The sequence below is a fragment of the Aspergillus campestris genome (assembly GCF_002847485.1).
Source record: "Aspergillus campestris IBT 28561 chromosome Unknown P168scaffold_1, whole genome shotgun sequence".
Taxonomy (NCBI): Eukaryota; Fungi; Ascomycota; class Eurotiomycetes; order Eurotiales; family Aspergillaceae; genus Aspergillus; species Aspergillus campestris.
The window spans coordinates 3,070,843-3,090,283 of record NW_020194336.1 but is presented as its reverse complement, the minus strand read 5'-3'; the positions used below and the strand labels follow the sequence as shown (position 1 = coordinate 3,090,283).

The 19,441-nt window shown below is 52.8% G+C and overlaps 10 protein-coding genes and 1 non-coding gene across 11 annotated transcripts; 5 read left to right on the top strand and 6 right to left on the bottom strand.

Moving 5' to 3' along the window:
• Window positions 1-130: 130 nt before the first annotated feature.
• On the bottom strand, window positions 131-2,057 carry P168DRAFT_308611 (translation elongation factor Tu). Its single transcript, XM_024839213.1, has 5 exons — window positions 1,839-2,057; window positions 1,742-1,770; window positions 1,403-1,665; window positions 661-1,340; window positions 131-599 (listed from the first exon to the last, which is right to left on the bottom strand). Exons 1-5 carry the CDS (start codon window positions 2,002-2,004, stop codon window positions 418-420), a joined length of 1,320 nt encoding a protein of 439 aa, XP_024697379.1. The 5' UTR covers window positions 2,005-2,057; the 3' UTR covers window positions 131-417.
• A 385-nt stretch (window positions 2,058-2,442) lies between these two features.
• Window positions 2,443-3,482, bottom strand: P168DRAFT_286858 (putative translation initiation factor IF3). Its single transcript, XM_024836441.1, has one exon. The coding sequence runs from the start codon at window positions 3,241-3,243 to the stop codon at window positions 2,524-2,526; it is 720 nt and encodes a 239-aa protein (XP_024697378.1). The 5' UTR covers window positions 3,244-3,482; the 3' UTR covers window positions 2,443-2,523.
• A 162-nt stretch (window positions 3,483-3,644) lies between these two features.
• P168DRAFT_286857 (guanosine diphosphatase) lies at window positions 3,645-5,969 on the top strand. The gene is made up of 3 exons (XM_024836440.1): window positions 3,645-4,185; window positions 4,256-5,603; window positions 5,659-5,969. Exons 1-3 carry the CDS (start codon window positions 4,068-4,070, stop codon window positions 5,714-5,716), a joined length of 1,524 nt encoding a protein of 507 aa, XP_024697377.1. The 5' UTR covers window positions 3,645-4,067; the 3' UTR covers window positions 5,717-5,969.
• A 247-nt stretch (window positions 5,970-6,216) lies between these two features.
• On the bottom strand, window positions 6,217-7,048 carry P168DRAFT_323851 (NOPCHAP1/New4 family protein; the record flags this gene model as incomplete). Its single annotated transcript, XM_024840743.1, has 2 exons — window positions 6,515-7,048; window positions 6,217-6,432 (listed from the first exon to the last, which is right to left on the bottom strand). The coding sequence occupies exons 1-2, from the start codon at window positions 6,944-6,946 to the stop codon at window positions 6,217-6,219; spliced, it is 648 nt and encodes a 215-aa protein (XP_024697376.1). The 5' UTR covers window positions 6,947-7,048.
• A 761-nt stretch (window positions 7,049-7,809) lies between these two features.
• Window positions 7,810-8,625, top strand: P168DRAFT_314838 (eukaryotic translation initiation factor 4E; the record flags this gene model as incomplete). The annotated part of the gene is made up of 2 exons (XM_024839840.1): window positions 7,810-8,269; window positions 8,366-8,625. The coding sequence occupies 2 exons, from the start codon at window positions 7,810-7,812 to the stop codon at window positions 8,623-8,625; spliced, it is 720 nt and encodes a 239-aa protein (XP_024697375.1).
• A 298-nt stretch (window positions 8,626-8,923) lies between these two features.
• On the top strand, window positions 8,924-9,007 carry P168DRAFT_t27. The gene has a single exon. It is a non-coding gene; the product is annotated as a tRNA-Val (tRNA).
• A 521-nt stretch (window positions 9,008-9,528) lies between these two features.
• P168DRAFT_301414 (BOD1/SHG1 domain-containing protein) lies at window positions 9,529-12,008 on the bottom strand. Its single transcript, XM_024838524.1, has 2 exons — window positions 11,732-12,008; window positions 9,529-11,655 (listed from the first exon to the last, which is right to left on the bottom strand). Exons 1-2 carry the CDS (start codon window positions 11,945-11,947, stop codon window positions 9,640-9,642), a joined length of 2,232 nt encoding a protein of 743 aa, XP_024697374.1. The 5' UTR covers window positions 11,948-12,008; the 3' UTR covers window positions 9,529-9,639.
• Window positions 12,009-12,225: 217 nt separating this feature from the next.
• Window positions 12,226-12,957, top strand: P168DRAFT_323848 (putative NADH-ubiquinone oxidoreductase 14 kDa subunit). The gene is made up of 2 exons (XM_024840742.1): window positions 12,226-12,454; window positions 12,558-12,957. The coding sequence occupies exons 1-2, from the start codon at window positions 12,421-12,423 to the stop codon at window positions 12,791-12,793; spliced, it is 270 nt and encodes an 89-aa protein (XP_024697373.1). The 5' UTR covers window positions 12,226-12,420; the 3' UTR covers window positions 12,794-12,957.
• Window positions 12,958-13,313: 356 nt separating this feature from the next.
• Window positions 13,314-15,069, bottom strand: P168DRAFT_247289 (cation efflux family protein family). Its single transcript, XM_024834075.1, has 2 exons — window positions 14,537-15,069; window positions 13,314-14,465 (listed from the first exon to the last, which is right to left on the bottom strand). Exons 1-2 carry the CDS (start codon window positions 14,840-14,842, stop codon window positions 13,395-13,397), a joined length of 1,377 nt encoding a protein of 458 aa, XP_024697372.1. The 5' UTR covers window positions 14,843-15,069; the 3' UTR covers window positions 13,314-13,394.
• Window positions 15,070-15,284: 215 nt separating this feature from the next.
• Window positions 15,285-18,071, top strand: dscA (ubiquitin-protein ligase dscA). The gene has a single exon (XM_024836439.1). The coding sequence runs from the start codon at window positions 15,522-15,524 to the stop codon at window positions 17,919-17,921; it is 2,400 nt and encodes a 799-aa protein (XP_024697371.1). The 5' UTR covers window positions 15,285-15,521; the 3' UTR covers window positions 17,922-18,071.
• A 356-nt stretch (window positions 18,072-18,427) lies between these two features.
• Window positions 18,428-19,372, bottom strand: P168DRAFT_286851 (glycine decarboxylase subunit H). Its single transcript, XM_024836438.1, has 3 exons — window positions 19,143-19,372; window positions 18,989-19,048; window positions 18,428-18,869 (listed from the first exon to the last, which is right to left on the bottom strand). The coding sequence occupies exons 1-3, from the start codon at window positions 19,282-19,284 to the stop codon at window positions 18,547-18,549; spliced, it is 525 nt and encodes a 174-aa protein (XP_024697370.1). The 5' UTR covers window positions 19,285-19,372; the 3' UTR covers window positions 18,428-18,546.
• Window positions 19,373-19,441: the final 69 nt, after the last annotated feature.

The following is a 19,441-nucleotide window of genomic DNA, read 5'->3' as shown; positions in this document are numbered from 1 at the left end:
GGACCATGGATGCCTCAGGCACTACTCCATACTTGCCACGGATGATACGTGAGAATTGCAGCCAAGTTGACCTGCTATATATCTTTTCTCAGGCTGATTTGAGACCACGCCAAGATTAATTCAGCATTGGCTGTTATATACTGAGAGACAAAACAATATGCCAAAACGTGGAAAGTCATTGGTCTCATATTCAAGACATGATAAGAACTATAAGAGGGGAGTGATCAAGGAAATTCTACATATTTGAGTACAATAATACAGATACAAGGACATGATAAGGCTCAAGAACTCCGGCCCTAGCCACCATCAGGGGTGTATCAACATCTCCCAGAACCCCACGCGATGACGGCGTAACCTAAAAATACCCTGGAAGCAAGTGTTTTATGGGGCAAGATAGCCCCCGACTCGAGTGCCAACTTAGACCATGACGCGGGTCACCAGGCCAGTGGCCACGGTGCGGCCGCCCTCACGGATGTTGAAACGCTGGCCAGCCTCGGCAGCGACGGGGCGAAGGGTCTTGAGGACCATCTCGACGTTGTCACCGGGCATCACACGCTGGGACTGGTCCTCACCGGGGAAGCTCAGGTCGGCGGGTTCATCTGCGAAAGATCATATATTAGATGAAGTCGGCGGGATTGGAGCATGACGACGATTACTTACCAGCAGTACGCAGGAACATCTGGGGACGGTAGTTGGCGCCGAATCCGGTACGGCGACCACCTTCGGCCTCGGTCAGGACGTACATGGACACCAGGAACTTGTCGTGGGCCTTGGTGCTGGCAGGAGCGGCAATGACCATGCCACGGCGGACATCCTCACGGCGGATACCACGGAGGAGAAGGCCGGAGTTGTCACCGGCACGAGACTCGGAGCAAGACTTCTTGAAAGTCTCAATGTCGGTGACCTTGGTCTTGACGGGGACGTTGCTGCCACCAATGATCTCAACCTCACTATCCTTCTTCAGAAGGCCACGCTCGACGCGGCCGGACGCGACAGTGCCACGGCCAGGGATGGAGAACACCTCCTCAACGGACATCAGGAAAGGCTTGTCCATGTCACGCTGGGGGGTGGGGATCCAGGTGTCAACGGCCTCAAGGAGGGAGTCGATACGCTCGGTACCGATATCGGAGCGACGGCCTTCCAGAGCGCAAAGAGCAGACCCGAAGATGATAGGAGTCTCTTCACCCTCGAAACCGTAGGTGGAGAGAAGCTCACGCATCTCCAGCTCGACCAGTTCCAGCATTTCGGGGTCATCCACAGCATCGACCTTGTTGACGAACACGACGATCTTCTGGACACCGACTTGGCGAGCGAGCAGCAAGTGCTCACGGGTCTGAGGCCTGTTTTGCAAGTCAGCATCATCCTTCCATCATCACAGATTCTTGTTTCGGTTGAACCATACATCTGACCGTCGGAAGCGGCAACGACGACGATGGCGCCGTCCATGTTGGCCGCACCAGTAATCATGTTCTTAATGTAATCGGCGTGACCCGGGCAGTCAACGTGGGCATAATGGCGGTCCTGGGTCGAGAATTCGATGTGGGCGGTAGAGATGGTGATACCACGCTTGCGCTCCTCGGGAGCCTTATCGATGGCATTGTATTCGAGGAAGTTGGCAAGACCCTTAGAGGCCTGGTATTTGGTAATGGCAGCGGTCAAAGTGGTCTAACGAGGACATGCTGGTTAGAAACAGGCCGGGCACCAAGGGGAGCGCAACAGTGAAAAGGCGTCAAATCCTCACCTTGCCGTGATCGACGTGACCAATGGTACCTATTCCGTGTTCGTTAACAACCGAGCGATATTCAAATCAATTGGCGAAAAGGAAACTATCTTCATACCGATGTTGACGTGAGGCTTGGTACGCTCGAAAGCAGTGGCCAAACCACGGGCAGCCAGGCGATCTTTGCAGAAGAGATGCTGGACGGGGTTGACAGCGCTGGGACGCAGCAGGGAAGCCCTGCTGCTGCGCATGAGAAGGTTTGCGGATCTGGAGATGCTCGACATGATGGCTGCCTGGTACTGATGAAAAGACCGACGACAAAGATACCAAAGGAAACGCGATGGAGAAGAGAAAGGAAATATGATCAGGACCGCCTGGACCAGTTGCCCGAACCCGAAAAATTTAGGGAGGCGCTTAGTCAGGACAGGGACCCGTCCAATGAGAGTGGCGGGATTGCGGAAGTGCCTGGCCTGCTATAAACTTTTGATGCTGGAATAGTGACTTCTTCATCAATCATTGACCTGTCAAACTTCCAGGGAGTCTACATAAGACTGTTGGCTGAGTGCATCCGGTGTCTGCCACGGTGTTGGATTAGGGACGTTGGATATCCTTGAATAGTGAGAACTTATATAGTGGAGGCATACGGAGTACAATACGGGCATCGCTCGGCATGCGCTCTGATGCACATAGACCTGGAACATCTGTATATGAAAAGACTCCTGTACAACTCCCATAGTCAGGTACTCGGCAGCACCTCCAGGATTGACAATATACACCCTGTATGTAATGGACTATATTTTATTTTACATCAAGTCTTTCCTCTTCAATATGATCAAGACCTGCTTTCCCAGAACCCCTTCCATCGGCTTGACCAGACCAGCATTGGCCTCGTCTGCCACCTCCATCACCCGATTATAAGTGTTCTGCGCTTCTTCCATGGTGGGGGCCCGTTTTCTCTTCTTGAGAGTCAAAAGGACCTCGACTTTTCGACCCTTCTCCAAGAAGCTCGCCAATTGCTTCATGCGGTGGGAGAGATCATTATTGCTGATGCACCAATTCAGCTCTATCTGTTTAAGCTGCGACTTCAGTGCCTTTGCAGCCTTTGCCTTGTTGCGTTCGTACTCCCGTATCGCAGCCTTGTTCATGATCTTGCATACCGGAGGTCGGTCGCTCAGCGGGGGTGACACCTGGAGCACGAATTCCTCGGCACGATTGATAGAGTTCAAGACATCCCGAAGCCTCGTAGGAGGGTCTAGGTGGCCTTCTTCGTTAACCAACTGGATATGTGGCACCCCGATCTGCTCATCTTTGAATTGTTGTGACTCGTCTTGCGCAGTAGGTTGCCGCCTAGGTATTCTTAGGAATCGCAATTGCGGAAGGTTCCGTACGACGGGAGGATTGAGGGCATGGACGGGGTGGGGGTGGAATATAGGGCGGCGGAGAAGTGAAAACTGAGTGGCATCGGTGGTGAATGTTCGACGGAGGGCTTGTGTCGTTGAAAGGAGACCCCGAATGTGCTTCATCTTGACCCAAACCAAGTGGGCGTAGGTGGATGGTCCGGAAGAACAGGGAGAGCCACAAAGCCCGGAGGAATTCCAGGTGCGAACAAGGCGGAGCCGCTAATAATGCAATCAGATAATAATACCAATCACAATGACGAAGACAATAATATTATTCAGACGTGGGCGAACCGTTCCCTCATTTGATCTAGGGAAATACAATGGAGAGATCGAGGATAATGGAGTGGACACGAGGAAATGAGGTTGGACTGACGCATGCGGAGCATGAGCCACAGAGGGTTCCAGAGTTCGACCGCGGAGACTCGACGGTGTGTGGTGTGCGCCACCGTGGGCGGATCCAGAACGTTTCAAAGGGCTCTCGGCGACTGGGGCCTCCTTTCTGTTCGGGTCTTTCTCTCTCCCTTCTTTTTTTCCCTCCCTGGGTCTTCTCACTCACTCGCCCTCTAGGGATTCATTCGCTTGGTTTCCACTCGCTTTGTCTTTTATTCCCTCCACAATCCTTTGTTGATTTGCCCTGGAGGTCTTGGAGCGAATCTATGGTTTCTCCTTTCGGCCGCTAATCCATCTTTCTTATCGTTGGTAAGAACAGAACAACGCCGACAGGTCTCCGGATTGAGAGGCCACTCGCTTAGCTTTACGTTTCCGGCCTCGCTCGCATGTCGACCGGAGTTGACGGTTGGCATCTGAAGAACACTTCGTCTTTCTCACACTCAGGGTCACGAACGAGTAAACGCTCAAATTCACGGGCCTCCGAGGCCGCGAGCCCCCCCGTCGACTTCCTGAACAACGTATCGGATAAAACACTTGACAACCCATTCACCGCAACCATGGCACAAAGTCAGCGATCTCGGTACCTCAAGACAGGCGCCATCATTGGTGCCCTGTTGATGATGATGTTTTGGTTATCTCCCTCGAAGTCGTCTGTGGCGAATGTCAGCGGATCCCGTAAGTTATCTACCAGTGCCTGGTCGACTCAACTGGCTCGGAGGCCAGCCAACTAATAATCACATCGCAGAAAAAGCGTCCCCTGGCACCGCCGCGCCTTTGACGGACAGGTGCACCAAACCCCATGACCCGTCAAAGCCACTGATCCAATATGCCCTGATGATCGACGCGGGAAGCCAAGGTTCTCGTATCCACGTCTATCGATTCAACAACTGCGGTCCCACTCCCGAACTCGAAAATGAAGTGTTCGAACAGACTGAAAAGAGGGCTGGTGGTTCTGGGCTGAGCGCATACAAGGAAGATGCTGAGGGCGCAGCGAAGAGTCTTGATCCTCTCATGCAGGCGGCTTTGCGGTCTGTCCCTGATGAGTACAAAACTTGCTCTCCAGTCGCCGTGAAAGCCACCGCGGGTCTGCGTATGCTTGGCCCGGAGTTGAGCCAGAACATCTTGGAAGCCGTCAGGGCTCGATTGGAGACCGTCTATCCCTTCCCCGTGGTTTCCCGCGAGAAGAATGGTGTTGCGATTATGGACGGCTCCGACGAAGGTGTCTACGCTTGGATCACTACGAACTACCTTCTTGGAAAGATTGGCGGGCCCGACGAGACCCCGACGGCTGCTATCTTCGATCTTGGTGGCGGCTCGACTCAAATCGTCTTCCAGCCCACATTCGCAAACAGCAAGTCGGGCGGGATGCCGGAGCGACTGGCGGAGGGCGACCACAAGTACTCTCTTGACTTTGGTGGCCGATACTTCGAGCTCTATCAGCACTCGCATCTGGGTTATGGTCTCATGGCTGCGCGCGAGGCTGTCCACAAGACAATCGTTGAAGCAAAGTTGGCCATGGGTACTAAGGATCTGGCTTGGCTGAAACAGCCCATCTCTAACCCGTGCATTGGGCCAGGCATGAGCCGTGATATTACTCTGACTTTCCCTCACGATCACCCGCTTGGACCCGAGGTTACGGTTACTATGGAGGGCCCGAAGGAAGGTTCTCTCGCGGCTGTTCAGTGCCGTGGGCTCACGGAGAAGATCCTCAAGAAGGATGCCGACTGCACTCTAGCCCCGTGCTCCTTCAACGGAGTTCACCAGCCCTCGCTCGAGAAGACCTTCTCTCGTGAGGACGTGTACGTCTTCTCGTACTTCTTTGACCGCACCAGACCCCTGGGCATGCCGGACTCATTCACCCTGGCAGAGCTTCACGACCTCACCTCGACGGTCTGTGCCGGGGCCCCGTCCTGGAAGATTTTCGAGGGCATCGAGGGAGCTCTGCCGGAGCTGCAGGGTCGCCCCGAATGGTGCTTGGACCTGAACTTCATGCTGGGACTCCTGCACACGGGCTACGACATGCCCTTGTCGCGTGAAGTCAAGATTGCGAAGAAGATCAAGAACAACGAACTTGGCTGGTGTCTTGGTGCAAGGTAAGAGACCGCCCTATATTGACTACGTAATTACTATACTGACAAACGCAAACAGCTTGCCCCTTCTGAGCCAGGAATCGGGCTGGACCTGCCGGGTGAAGGAGATCGTTTAATGAATCACGGCGATTACGGAGATAAACCAACTACCCTATCTATATTTTTGTCTCATGTTTAATTATCTCTGACGGGTGCAAGCCACGCTGTCACTTCCTTCATGCAAATAGAGCTTGGCCATTTACCATTCTGCCATTTATCTGTTTGTCGCATTAGATTTGGTTGATATTATATATGGTGTTGAAATAAATCGATTTGACACCGAGTTTGAGTGAAGAAAGTTCATGGAGTTTTTATACATTGTTATTTGTCCAGATGTAGCGGAATAGTATCAGCCATAGCACATGTCCTTTTTGCCACCACTTCAATTCTAATATAACTTCGACAAAAGAGAAAACGAAAGAAAGAAAGAGAAAGCAAATTCTATACCACCAACTCCCACATGTAGATACCTATAACATGCAAGTATAAATAAAGAAACACGAGATCCACCGGGAACGCCAACCCATGCAATCTAATATAATGTCGCGCGACAGTAGGTCTCCCTCCACTGGGTGCATCACTCGTTGATCTCCTGGATAGAGGGTTTCTCGGTGGACGATTCGTGATGCTGATTGCCCATCAACTTGCCCAAAACGTCCGTCTCCTTAGCCTGACTTCCGGGAGCTGCTGTCTCGGGATTCTGAGGGTTTGTGGTATTGGTGTGATCTTTCTCGTCATCTTCGTCGGAATCGTCCCCGTCGCGCTTTTCTTCCAGGACGCCTAGGCCGAGATTCTGGATTATCAACCAAAGTCAGCCATACACTATTTCAATCGGTGTATAGATACCACCCCCAAAGAAGGATGATCCCACTCACCATCTCGATATACCTCCCCTCACCCCCCTCGTCCGCCTCATCCAGACGAACATCCTGTCCTCGCCCAGCCTCAATCTCCCGCTGAAGATCCTCATTCGCGCTCTTCATCTGCGGAAGGAAAGTAGACAGACGGTCAAGAAGACCATTATCGCGCTTCATACGGTGGATGTACGGTCTCGGACGGCCAGGAACGCTGGGCGGGACGTCAGACCCTTGCGCGCCGGTGTGACGATCAGAGGTACGTGACTCGGAATTGCTTTCTGCATCGTTGTCGCTGTCGCTGTCTGACTCGGACGAATCGGAACCCGACGACGAGGTCGGATCGTCGTCATCGTCGTCGTTGCAGGAAAAATCCGCTTCGGTGCGTTTCGAGGCGGACGGCGCTGGCCGGTGAGCGAGATCTGTGCGCGTTTGTGTGGGGTTGACGGCCATGGTTGGTTGGTTGGTTGGTCGGTCGATTGGCTTGTTCAGGTTGTGTTAGGTTGGATTTTGGAATTAGGTAGGAGTGTTGAGTGCTCTTTTTTTTTTATGGCCCCGCGCTGCAGGATTGGAGATATTTTGGAACGCCGGGCGTATCGCGCGAGATAAATCCTTATCGAGGAGGACGGCCGCTCATTGGTGGATCGTCTGACTAAGGCCGGCGGCAGCCCGATCTATGAGGTCCATTCATTCTTGAGTCTCCTTCGAAGATATCACATTGACAGGCAACCGAGTGATGAACATTGGCGGTTAGGGAAATAGGAGGAGGATGAAACGGCTCGAAGTGGTTTCCACGTGGCTGATTCCCCTCAATGGTAGATCCTTTTGTTCCACCATCATTGTCTGATTGATGGAGAGCGTTTGACACCCCAGCATGGTGTCAGCTTCAGGAATTCTACTGGGACAAACTGGCTATCACACGATGCGATGTTAGGCTCTTTCAAAATGGCGAGTAATCTTCTTGTTCTAGCTACGGAGAACCTTAAACTCGCTCATACTATCCACGGCGTCAATCCAATCTATACAGATTCTTCCAGTCCCCAATCATCCGTGTCTGGTGATTGAAACCAACAATAGGCAAGGTTGTCTAATTGTCCATTGACTCGCTATTGATAGGGCTACGGTGATTGTTCTGAGATCTGCTGGGGTTTTCCAACGCTTGGCCATATCTTGGACTTTCCATTCTCAGTATACTTATACTCCAAAGACCTCATCTGTCCCCAACCTAATCACACATACCCTACATGCATCTGACCGAATTCAACACGCACCCAACATAAAGTATGAACGTTCTTAGATTACCACAAGAAATACCCATGGCTGCACCCTCACTCAAACTCGAGCCCATCAACGAAGACCCAACCCAAAAAGAAGGAGAGCCCCTCTCAGCAGAAACCCGGAAAGCCCTCCACCAAAACATCGTCAGCAAGCTCCGGCCACTGCCTTTCCAGTATCACTGGGCCGTCTGGTACGACAAGCACGCAGAGAACACGGCGACCCCATCAACCTACCAAAACCAGTTATACCTCTTACACGAGGACGTCGCTGACATTGCGACATTCTACCGCGTGTACAACAACTACCCATGGCATAGAATCCGCATGCGTGACTCCGTGCACATCTTCCGGAAAGGGGTACGTCCTGTCTGGGAAGATCCGGAGAACGCCCAGGGTGGATGTTGGATGTTTCGCGTGCCCAAGAGCAAGGCGCAGGCGTTTTTTCACGAGATGGCTGTGCTGTGCTTGGCGAATGAGTTCCAGGCGGTTGTTGAGAAGGGTATGTATTGTGTACTCTCTCTTTATCTCTCTTTGTCATCTTCTTTACATAACTATTCATCGCGATGTATGCACGCACATATACTGATCAGCCCAGAACACGACCATGTCCTTGGTATATCCATGACCGTCCGTTTCAACTCCCATCTCATCAGTGTCTGGCATAAGCTTGGCTCCAACGACCGCTCCATTAAGGCACTTGAGTGCACAGCTATCGACCGTTTATCACCCGAGCTGCGATTGCCAGCTGCAGGGCCCGATTCCTCGTCTTATTCGTATTCTTATCGCCGCCACGATGAGAACCCCGGGTATAAGGAGGCGATTGAGTTAGCGAGGAAGCAGTCAATTGTTCGGTAATCCATTAGACCTGGATAGAGTCATTCAAGCGCATGTTTCTCTTTATTCAGAACGTTGGATCAGATAGGGATCTTGATTTGTATAGCAACTTTAGATTGGCAATATTCAATGGAGTGTAGGCACTATCTAAACAACCTTGTCATAAAAACCCTTTTTACACCATCATGTACCAGGCCATTGGACGAACATGAATCTCTAAAGGCATTGAAGACCTACAGGATGTGATATTGAGCTGGGTCACATAGTAAGGATATATTCCCCCTATTAAAGCCCTTATGGTTACAAATCATACATCGTCAGTCGCGTGGTCTAATGGTTATGATTTCTCATTCACAAGTATTGTTAACTGAGAAGGTTCCCGGTTCGATCCCGGGCGCGACTATTTTTGTGTTTTTATATATTTCCGCTACGCTATCTTTTTCGGGGAGGATCTCTTTTTTCCTCGATCTAAAAAAGACAGGAAATGAATATCAATTGTAAGTCTATACTCGTTGTCGCAACAATGTATTGTGTATGCCCTGGGTCCGAATTATAGTATTGTCGTTGATCTCGATGCCAACAAGCAATAACTAGCAGTAGAATAGGTTGTCCCGACATTTGTCTACTTGATTTGGTGTATACTACAGTGTAAACCTGGCAGCCGGGGAACCAAGAAACCACAGCAGGTTTCTCTGTATTGAAATCTTCGAGACTTCAAAGTGCATAAGAGGATGACGGAGAGAGACACAGCAGGAGGACTTGGACGGCAATACCATCCTTAATTCACATTAATAGTACATTTTCCTTGATAGATAGATTCTGGTGCGAGATATCCTCAAAGAACCTCGACGTATTATAAAAATGCATTAGACGTTCAATGCCCAGGGACACAGATGCTGCTAAAGCCCCCCCCCCCCCGCAAGGCGTCCAGGCCGCTGGGGAGAGATGTGTATGTATGTGTACATTGTAGATAGGACTTTGGGCCAGGACCAAAGACAGAAATTGACAGCCAAAGACTGTGTCATTTCTGACCGTTCAAGGAGGTCTAGTTGGCGTCTTTTCGGCACCACCAGGAACGTACCGGTCGATTTCCACGAATCCTCGCCGCTCTCGCTCCCGCTCCCGCTCCCTGTCTCGGTCTCTATCCCGGTCACGGTCACGGTCCCGTTCTCGGTCTCGATCACGTTCTCGTTCATCTGCCCGTTCTGAAGAGCGAAGTCGACGACGCGGAGATCGGCTGCGGTTACTTGTTACAGGCACGTAGCGGTCGATGTCGAGAAGGCTAGGCGAAGGATGACGGGAGCGAGACCGCCGGCGAGATCGTGAGCGTCGCCGAGAAGAGGCTGATACGCGAGACTGCGATCGTTCGCGCTCTTTGCCGCGCTCTCGCTCGCGTTCACGCTCCCCACCATGTTCCTTGACCCGCTCGCTGTCCTTGGGTCTCTCGCGACTGCGATCACCACGCCCACGTTCTCTTTCACGGTCTCGCTCACGTTCCTGATCCCGACCCTGTCCTCGAAATTGTGAGCGCGAGCGAGAACGATATCGCCGTCGGCGATACTCATCGCGGTCGCGGTCCCGGTCCCGGTCCCGATCACGGTCTCGATCCCTGCGGTCCCTGTCACGATCACGGCTGCGGTCCCGACGATGGTCGAAATCCCGATCACGGTTATCACGCCGGAGATCTCTCTCCCGCTCGGTACTCTTATCGCGATATCGCGCCCTAGATCGGTCTCGTTCCCGATCCCTGTCGTATCCGCGGGTGGTTGACCTACTCCTGCTCCGTCTCCCGGGTCGATAGCTGCGATCGCCAAATCTGTCTTCCCGACGGTCGTCTCGGCGATCTTCTCGACGATCTTCTCGACGATCTTCTCGGCGGTCTCCTCGAAAGTCACGAATCGGAAGTCGTTCTCCGGAATCCCGATCGCGAGGTCGAGCAGAGGCATCCCGCGAATCCCGGCGATCATCGTCTAATCGTGAAAACCTTCTCCGGGAGCGGCTGCGGCTTTTGTCGCGTCGGCGAGTGCGGTGATGCTCGTCCGCTATTGTCGACTCTCGTCGTCGATTAGGATCGGTCTCGCCAGCTGGACTCTCTGCCTTGGAAGGAGTATTGGTGTGTTTCGATTCCGATGTTGCTTTGGTTTTGGTCGTTGGGGGCTTTAGACCGTTTTCGATCGCCTCTGCTTCTTCGAAGTCGAATTCTGGCTTCTGGCGAGCCTTGGCTGCCAGCTCTTCACCTTCCTTTAGAAGCATTTGCAAAGCGGCCTCCTCCAACGACTTCTCATCCACAGGGGGTGCCGCCGCCGCCGGCGGAGCAGGCGTCGGTTCTTTTGGCGTCGCAGATTTTTCCTTCCGGGCATCGCGATAACGCGGAGACAAACCACGGTCAGAGCGATAGCCAGGAGAGCGGTCACGGTAGCGATACCTGTCTCTATCCCGATCTCGGTCCGAGTCACGATCTCTTGTGCGACTGTGGTCATGCCAGTCGCGGTATCTGTCTCGGTCTTCCCGTCGTCGCCGTTCGTACCGTTCTTGCCGTTCCTTTTCTCTCTGCTCGTCCGCTGCGCGTTGCTCTGCCCGTCGCTCGTCCTCGCGCTCCCTCCTCCTGGCCCGGTCTTCTTCATCTTTCTGTCGCTCAACCTCGCGACGTTTTCGATCCTCCTCTGCCTTTTTCCGCGCTTCTTCCTCTTCCTTTTCTCGCTGCTTCCGGACCGTTTCCTGCCATATCTTCTCTCGCTCGTCACGTAATTCCTTGACATGGGCAGCGTAGTCTTCGTCTGTTTTATTTCCAGCCTGTTCTTCCGCAAGTGCAACCTCGTCACCAATTTCTTGCCGACGAATGTCGCGAACAGAGTCTAGAATGGTGGGTAGGTAATTCGAAGCTAGCGAGTCTAGTGACTTCTCCACCGTTTTGTAGATATCGCTTCGGTCCACGGCGCCTTCGATCAATGTCGCAGCCTTACCGCGCTCGCGGGAGAGGAGGCCCGGTTCGCGATCGATCTCCGTTTCTGCCAACTCCACTAAGAGGTTTGTAAATTCCACTTTTTTCTCCTGATAATCGACACAATTAGCATGGACAACCCATTTGAAATAAACCATCAAGAGATAAACAAGATGATAAACGTACCCCATCATGGAAGTCCGCCCAAATCTTTTTCCGTATATTATCGAAACCACCCTTTTTCTTGAACGAATGGAGTAGATCCTCAATCGCGGTGTGTTTCGCGGCGGACAAGGGTAGCTCATCGGTCTTGAACTTCTTCCGTTGCAGACTGTCGACATCGATCGACGGGCGTTTTGCGCTCGCGGGCTGTGCATCAGTCATCTCCTCTGGACCAGCCATAACGAGAAGCGCAGAGAAAATGCGCAACAACCCGGTGAGGAAGGGGATCGAGAAAGCGCGAAATACACAGCGGAGAAAGCGCGTGGCGCAAGATGGACCCTCCAGTGCTAAGGCCGGAGAATGATAACACTGACTGGTTCATTTTCCCTTAGTTCAGCAAGAGCGACCGGGCTCAGCGGACTAAACCGTAGAGGGAAAATCAGTTCGGCACAATGTTAATCCGCGGATTGGGAACTGCGGCTCCATGATTCGATGAGTTGGGTAAGGAACATTCAAACCGTCAACATCATCTCGACCGGACGATCACCTATAATCGCCAATTGCGCCGCCGGTTCACGCCCAGACCGTGAAGTGACTGTTTGAGCTTCATCCGGAGAAGACTCCCTCCCCGACTTCCTCGCAAACCCGACCCTCTCGCCGGGTTTTCTTCGCACGATCCTACCCCCCTCCTCCGTCCGCGCAACACATTCATAATGGTCCACAAGGTGCTCTTCTGGGGCGGCTTCGGTACGTACACTACCTCTTCGATTTGATCCGGATCTTCTGTCGATATGAGTGCCGTGTCGCGGCCCACCACTGTACCCCCACCAGCTAACACCTCGATCCCTAGGCATCGCCGTCCGTCTTTGGCAACTCGGTATCGAGATGCGTCCCATCCTCGCCAAGGAATCCCTCTGGGTGTACCCTCTGTTCGCCGGAGTCGGTGGCAGCTTCGGCTACTGGCTGCAGGGCGTCGAGACCCGTCAGCTCCGGATCCTGGCCCAGCGCCGCGAAGCGATCCTCGAGAAGCGCCGGAGAAGGGACAACCAGGTGCAAGAGGCTGGCTCTCTGGCTGCGACGGCATGAAGGAAGGGCTGTACATATAGTGGTTGATTTCTGTTACAGTTCTGTTTTGGTTTTTTTTTTTTTCTATCGTGTTTTTTCCCGTTTCCCTGGTCAAGTCAGCCGGGGAAGGGTGATGAGTTGTGTGGACTGCGGACGGGCGCGGACTCGGTTGACCTGCCCCTTCGGTGTACTAAAATTCAATTGAATGGTTAATGCTCAACTTATTCTTTCTCTTTGGTTCTTGTTGCGGTGGAGATTGGTGTATCTCTTTGGGTGTGGGGTGACTGGGTTGGGGCGAGCATGTAAGGAATCCACGGGCTAAAGGTGGTAGGTATTATAGGGACCACACATTACCCAATTGGTTTATAGTAGCCGTCCTACCTGGTGAATCCTCCACAGATCTACTACTGTGGTGCTTATTTTATATGCATGGGCTGGTGGAATTGCCTTGGAATAGCGTTCTGATCATAGTGCTTGGCTGCGTTGCGCCGTGTCCTGCTACAAGAAAAGCAATAAACAGTAAATGATATATGCAGTAGTCCCAAGATCAAACAGTGTCCAAACATGTATATTGAAAAGAAGGTATCATGAATTTCATGTACAGGTACCGATCACGGCAAATTTATGTCCGCTCAACCGTAAACTGCAAAGACACTTCCCACTTCTGGCCGCCAGTTCCATACCCACCACCTAGTCGGTTCTTGATCAAACTGGAGATACGCTCTCGGAGCCTGATGAGGTTCTCTTCGGAGCCGGAAACCCGCAGCTTGAGATTGGCCATGCACAGGCCATAATGCACCTGCCAGAAGCGGGCATCGTCAACACCGAAGACGTTCGGGTCAGCTTCAATGTCCCGAATGACATCGTTGACGCCCTGGCCTGAGTAGGACATGAGAAGCATAGAGCCCAGTGTCTTGACCAGACGCACGCCGATGACACACATCGAGATGGAGATAGTGCTAGACAGGAAGACATCGAGCCAATTATAAAGCTTGATTGACACCAGTGGAAGCAACAGAAGCAGCGTAGAGCAGGAGAGGGTCAGGAAATGCGACGGGTTGCTCAGTACCGACGGGAGCGATTCGATATATCCAAAACGCATGGCTTTTCCTATCCGGGCATGGTTTTTGAGCCCAATCGCCGACACCAAGGTTGATGAGATGGCAAGCAACGCGGTAATATCCACGCTTCCTACCGAAACACGCTCATGGGGGTGAGGGTGGTGAGGCTCGTGCCCCGAGGACTCGAGGAAGTGCTGGAGACTATGTGAAATCAAGTCCATCCCCATGAAAAGGAGCAGGACACACATTGCGAACCCAGCCAGCACTTCTGCACGTTCCAGCCCAAATGGATGCCGGATACTAGATCTCTTCCACACCTCGAAGTTGCCCAACACATCCACCGCTACGCAAAGTAGCGCTCCAAGTGAATCGAATAGGATCAAGTGAGACAGAGCTGTCATCGCCAGCGACCCATGCGCGCTCCAGAGAGTGTAAGCGGCAACAAACATGTGGCAGACACTCCACCAGAACCGCGTCTTTTGCTCTTTCGACATACTCGTTCGGTATTCCTTCAAGGTTGGGATCGGCAACGAATTGGGAAGTGCCAAAGGTGCTCGCGGTGGGGGTTCGAGAAATATCTGATGTGAGATACTGCTATGCTTGTATTTGTGTCCGCGCCGCTGTCCGATATTCTGATAATGCAAACCACCGCTTTAGCGTCGCACTCTTTGAAGAGAAAAAAAATGCGATTTTTCAGACTTACCGATTTCACGACCGGACTTTTGGCCATCGTCGCCGTCTTGAAGTTGAAGGGTCCCGCAGATGCATTCTCGTTCTGGACGGTGGCATCTGAAGGACTGAGGTTGAAGGAAGACCGCTGAGGACTCAACCGACTACGATTCTCTCCATCCTGGGGCGATCGCGGAGTCGGTAAGTCCCCCGCTAAAGGAGACAAAGCATCATGGTTACCAACATCAAAGCCAGATGGCTCGTTGGATGGATTGGGAGAATCATCCGGGGGAGGAGTGGGCGTGCGGGGAGGAACAGGGATGGGAAAACTGGATGCCATTTGCCCTGCTGAGGATTGAAGGGATAGGAATTGACACCTGCACTGACAAGATGAATGCTCGGGCGCGGGATATACCAATCAGACGAAGACCAAAAATCCAAGAACAGGGTGGAGCGGAGGCATGGACCGATGGAGGTGAAGATGGTTAGGAGGTTCCATGCGCGCGATAACTTGGCTATCTGTCGGGGCCTGAGGAGATAACGGACGCCACAAAGGTACCCAGGCGGACAGCCAGACTCCGTCCCTAACAATACAGCCTGAGTGGCCCTGAAGTACCCGGGCGGGCGCTGCGGCGGGAGTAGCAGATCACTCAATTGGGGTTAGTGGGCAGTCCACTACCCGCCAAGACCCTTGAAGTGAGGACCGAGAAACATGGATGAGGGCCTAAGGCCTCGACTCTCTCATAGCATCATCGATTACTCCCCCCCACTCCTTCCGGCCATCACCATCTAACACTAATACTACCCACCCACCCGTCATTCCTGGGTTACTTCTACCTACAGATTCCATCTACTCATCTTCTTTTTACTCACTTGATATTTCTCTTGGGACTCTCTGTACCCTACTGGACCGGACCCTTTTGATTTTCCATCGGGACTGGCGATGCGATACTCCGTATAGACCGTTTTATCGTGAGGAGAGTCCGACTCTTATGCTTCCCGGCTCCTAAGGTGCATCTATGGATCACCGCGGTTCCTTCTTTTTCCTTCTCCTCGTGTTCTATCTTCTTCTCAATTCCCAGTCGCATGCTCCGCTGGTCGCGCAGGATCGGGAACGTCAACGGGAGCTCGAAAGGGAGCGACAGGCGCTCCGTTTGCTGAATGAGTCTTCCTATGGAGACTTGAATCCTGAAGCAGATCGGTGGCTGCCGTACCATGGATTCAGGAAGAATGACAGTTACGCGTGGAGTCTCCTCGGCGAGGTCCAGGATAGGGCGCGGGATCAACTGCAGTCGATCGTATCCAACGCCGGGTTCGAACCGCCATCGCCCGGCCTCAATCTGTCGCAGTTACCTCTTCCTGTGTATCAAAATGTGACAGGGAAGCTTCAGGGAGATTGGGTGCGTCGCAAGCTGGCTGGGGATCGACCGCCGCTAAACACGACCGCCATCGCGTTGGAGAACGAATACTTCACGAACGAGTTTAGCCAGAATGTCACCGGCAACAGTGGGACGTTCTACTTGGACTTGCGGGAAGGCGGAGGAGAAGAGCTGCGGCTGCGCAATGGCGAGATCCGGGAAATACGCGCAGCTATGGCTGTGGAGAGCGGCGATTTCTGGGGAACCACCTGGCACCTATCTTTGTACGGTGTCCATTTCCCGGAAACCGGGGCTGTCGTCCTGACGACCTCGAGCGAAAAGTTTGGCGGCGTGTTCGCTCTGCCGCATTTGGCACTGTCGTCCGATGGGTACGATCTCTCCCACAAGCTCCTCGTCAAGTCCCTCTCCGATGCCATATCGGAGAAACACAATCGGCCGCCCACGATATTACCTTGGCCATTGCTGGTCGGTACGGAGCAAGTGGAATTTCCTTCGCCCAAATGTGAACACATAGTCTACTTGCAGCAACATCCGGTTGCGACTCGCGATTATCTGATGGACAAGTCGATCATCCACCAAGTGGAACAAGAGCTTCGATACCCGATGGGTGCCCCCATCCCATCGCCTCCACTGATGGCCATGTCAGCCGTGGTCTTTTCTCCTGACTGTGGCTACATCCTGGAGACTAAAGGCACACCTGAATTTCCGCCAACAGACTCGCTCTACCTGACGGGGCTTAAGTTGGAAGAGTTTGGCAAATACTCCGCGCGTATAATATCCGTCATGTCGGCCTTCTGGGTTGCGCAGATAGCATTGCTTCTTCGGCAGATCAAGGTTTCTTCTACACCATCGACCCGAAGTCGTGTAAGCTTCTACACGATTGCGCTGATGGCGTTCGGAGACGCTTTTGTGCTCGTTTTTGTCCTGCTTGAGCTTTACCCGGCCGTATCGTTTCTGATTATGACGACCGCTTCTTTCCTCACTTTCCTGTCAGTCAGCTACATTGGCATGAAATTCATGATGGAAATCTGGGCGGTTCAGGCACCGGAACGGAGGGAACAAGAACGGAGGGAACAAGAGCGTCGCTCGAATCCCCCAACCCCTAGTGTGCGACCTGGAGACCTGCCACTGCCAGTGACTGCGGCACGGATGCGAGATTCGGGTGCAACGCCGATCATCTTGACGCCCGATCAGGATCCTCCGGAAGAAGAAGAGGAGGCACCGCCGGCCAGGGCCACCGCTACACCATCCGCACGGGACGCTCGCAGCGACGTCGGAGCTATGTATGCTCGATTTTACTTCATCCTGTTTGTGACGCTTATTGTCTCCATCTGGTCATTCATGTGGCCAAACCAGCTTGCAGCACTCTACGCCCGGGTTCTGGGGTTCATCTATGTGTCCTTTTGGACGCCTCAGATCTATCGGAACGTCATGCGCAATTGTCGCAAAGCCCTACGATGGGATTTTGTCGTTGGGCAAAGCTTTTTGCGACTATTCCCGTTCATGTACTTCCTCACTGTGCGAGGAAACGTGCTGTTTGTGCGACCCGATGTGACCACGGCGTTGGTGCTGGCTGGGTGGGTATGGATCCAAGTTTGGGTATTGGCAAGCCAGGACATCCTAGGCCCTCGTTTCTTCATTCCTCGTGGATGGGCACCCCCAGCCTATGACTACCACCCTCTCGTGCGTGATGCGGCCGGGTCAGATGATTTGGAGTCCGGTGGAGTGCTACCCATCGAGGCATTACGAGCCGACGAACGAGACATATCAATAGACGACAAAGGCGATGACAAGCACCGACCCAAGGACAAGAAAAAAGCGATCTTCGACTGCGCGATCTGCATGCAGGAGATTGAGGTGCCCGTCTTGGCCGCGTCCACAGGCAGCAACAGCGTCACGGACGGAGCCACCACCATCCTCAGTCGGCGCGCATACATGGTGACTCCGTGCCGGCACATCTTCCACAGCACTTGTCTCGAAAGCTGGATGCGGCTCCGGCTGCAGTGCCCGATCTGCCGCGAATCCATCCCTCCTGTATAGAATGTATTATGGCTATGGTTATGACTATGATTCATGTGATAGTGTACATTATCTAGAGTGTCTGACATGGTTTGCACATCACCGCTAGTGATTTTATGTTCAAAAGGGTTTTTTATCTCAGTGTATTATATTTATCATCTATTATATATATGGCAGGGTTCCTTAACTATAGAAACAATCGAAGCATAGTTAAGGAGTATAATCTGATCATGCAAGCTCTCACCGCTCGGGAGGTGTCGGCGAATACCATACATAGCTGTGATTCGTGGACGGGAAAGGTGCAATGACGAAATGAAATGGCCCGCCTGGGGCCCGGCAGGCAGATGCCCGATCCTCGTCCACCACGATTATAGCAAATACAAAGGATAATAAAATGGAAAAATAATAATGATACCTTAGATTCTGAGAATACCTGTACAATATACTACGGCACATAATATGGTGAACAACACCTACAGCATTGATGTCTAATCCACACTGAGAGAGCGAAGGAAAAAAGAACTCATCAATTCACATGCAATCAATCCCAATTCTACTACGTACAAAAAAACAGACACCCGGAAAAGCCTTTCCCGAACCAAATAATAATGATAATAATAAAAGAAGCTTAGATATCTACCTATACCTAGTGGTCCTCACCACTGATAGACTCCTTGTAGGCAGCCTCATCCAGCAGGGCATCCAGCTCAGCCGGATCGTTGACCTTGATCTCGGCGATCCAGGCATCACCCTCGGGGCTCTCGTTGATAAGCTTAGCCTTGTCCTCGAGGGCGGCGTTGCCCTGCAACACGGTACCCGAGACAGGGGAGAGGACGTCAGAGGCGGACTTGACGGACTCGACGGCACCGACGGGCTCGCCGGCTGCGACCTCCAGGTCGGCGCTGGGGAGCTCCACATAGACGACGTCGCCCAGGGAATGGGCGGCGTACTCGGTGATTCCGATCTTGGCTGTTGGGAAGGAAAGATGTCAGTACAGCTCGAGTAGTACACAGGGTGGGAGTGCGCAATTGGAGTCTTCTTGCGAGGGGTGGTGGTGGTTGCTGGGCTAGATGATGGATGCTACTTACCCGTGCCGTTGTCGGCCAGGTCAATCCACTCGTGAGACTCGGTGTACTTCTTCAACTGCGCTGTATAATAAGAACAACATCTCAATTAGCTATTCGCCATGCTACACGGTATATTTCGAGGCCATTCATGACTCAATTGGAGGAAGAAACGCACACAACGGGCTCTGCGAAAAGCTCCGGATGCTTCCCCGCGGGAAACCCGCAGCGGGCGACACCCTGCGGACGGCAGCCAGAGGGAGCTGCTGGGAGAGGGCGCGCGAGGCGAAGGGGCGGAGGCAACGGGCGACAGCGGCCATTGTGAAGGTGACGAGGTGTCGAGGGGAGAAGAGAGTGGGAATTGTAAGAGTGGAAGATGAGTGAAGGAAGATGGAAAAGGGCGGGGGAATTGTGCAAAATGACTTTATCTACTCCATCCCATGCCCGCGGAGCAGTGAGGGAAGCAACCAGGGCCCG

Coding starts and splice junctions, on each gene's coding strand:
- P168DRAFT_247289 (XM_024834075.1), bottom strand. CDS start 14,842: ATGGCATCCAGTTTTCCCATCCCTGTTCCTCCCCGCACGCCCACTCCT. Junction 14,466..14,536: donor AAAGTCCGGTCGTGAAATCG/GTAAGTCTGAAA, acceptor TTGCATTATCAG/AATATCGGACAGCGGCGCGG.
- P168DRAFT_286851 (XM_024836438.1), bottom strand. CDS start 19,284: ATGGCCGCTGTCGCCCGTTGCCTCCGCCCCTTCGCCTCGCGCGCCCTC. Junction 19,049..19,142: donor CTTTTCGCAGAGCCCGTTGT/GTGCGTTTCTTC, acceptor CTTATTATACAG/CGCAGTTGAAGAAGTACACC. Junction 18,870..18,988: donor CCTGGCCGACAACGGCACGG/GTAAGTAGCATC, acceptor CCTTCCCAACAG/CCAAGATCGGAATCACCGAG.
- P168DRAFT_286858 (XM_024836441.1), bottom strand. CDS start 3,243: ATGAAGCACATTCGGGGTCTCCTTTCAACGACACAAGCCCTCCGTCGA.
- P168DRAFT_308611 (XM_024839213.1), bottom strand. CDS start 2,004: ATGTCGAGCATCTCCAGATCCGCAAACCTTCTCATGCGCAGCAGCAGG. Junction 1,666..1,741: donor GTCACGTCGATCACGGCAAG/GTGAGGATTTGA, acceptor TGTCCTCGTTAG/ACCACTTTGACCGCTGCCAT. Junction 1,341..1,402: donor GCCGCTTCCGACGGTCAGAT/GTATGGTTCAAC, acceptor CTTGCAAAACAG/GCCTCAGACCCGTGAGCACT.
- P168DRAFT_301414 (XM_024838524.1), bottom strand. CDS start 11,947: ATGGCTGGTCCAGAGGAGATGACTGATGCACAGCCCGCGAGCGCAAAA. Junction 11,656..11,731: donor GGGCGGACTTCCATGATGGG/GTACGTTTATCA, acceptor GTCGATTATCAG/GAGAAAAAAGTGGAATTTAC.
- dscA (XM_024836439.1), top strand. CDS start 15,522: ATGGATCACCGCGGTTCCTTCTTTTTCCTTCTCCTCGTGTTCTATCTT.
- P168DRAFT_323848 (XM_024840742.1), top strand. CDS start 12,421: ATGGTCCACAAGGTGCTCTTCTGGGGCGGCTTCG. Junction 12,455..12,557: donor GCTCTTCTGGGGCGGCTTCG/GTACGTACACTA, acceptor CTCGATCCCTAG/GCATCGCCGTCCGTCTTTGG.
- P168DRAFT_286857 (XM_024836440.1), top strand. CDS start 4,068: ATGGCACAAAGTCAGCGATCTCGGTACCTCAAGACAGGCGCCATCATT. Junction 4,186..4,255: donor GGCGAATGTCAGCGGATCCC/GTAAGTTATCTA, acceptor ATCACATCGCAG/AAAAAGCGTCCCCTGGCACC. Junction 5,604..5,658: donor GGCTGGTGTCTTGGTGCAAG/GTAAGAGACCGC, acceptor AAACGCAAACAG/CTTGCCCCTTCTGAGCCAGG.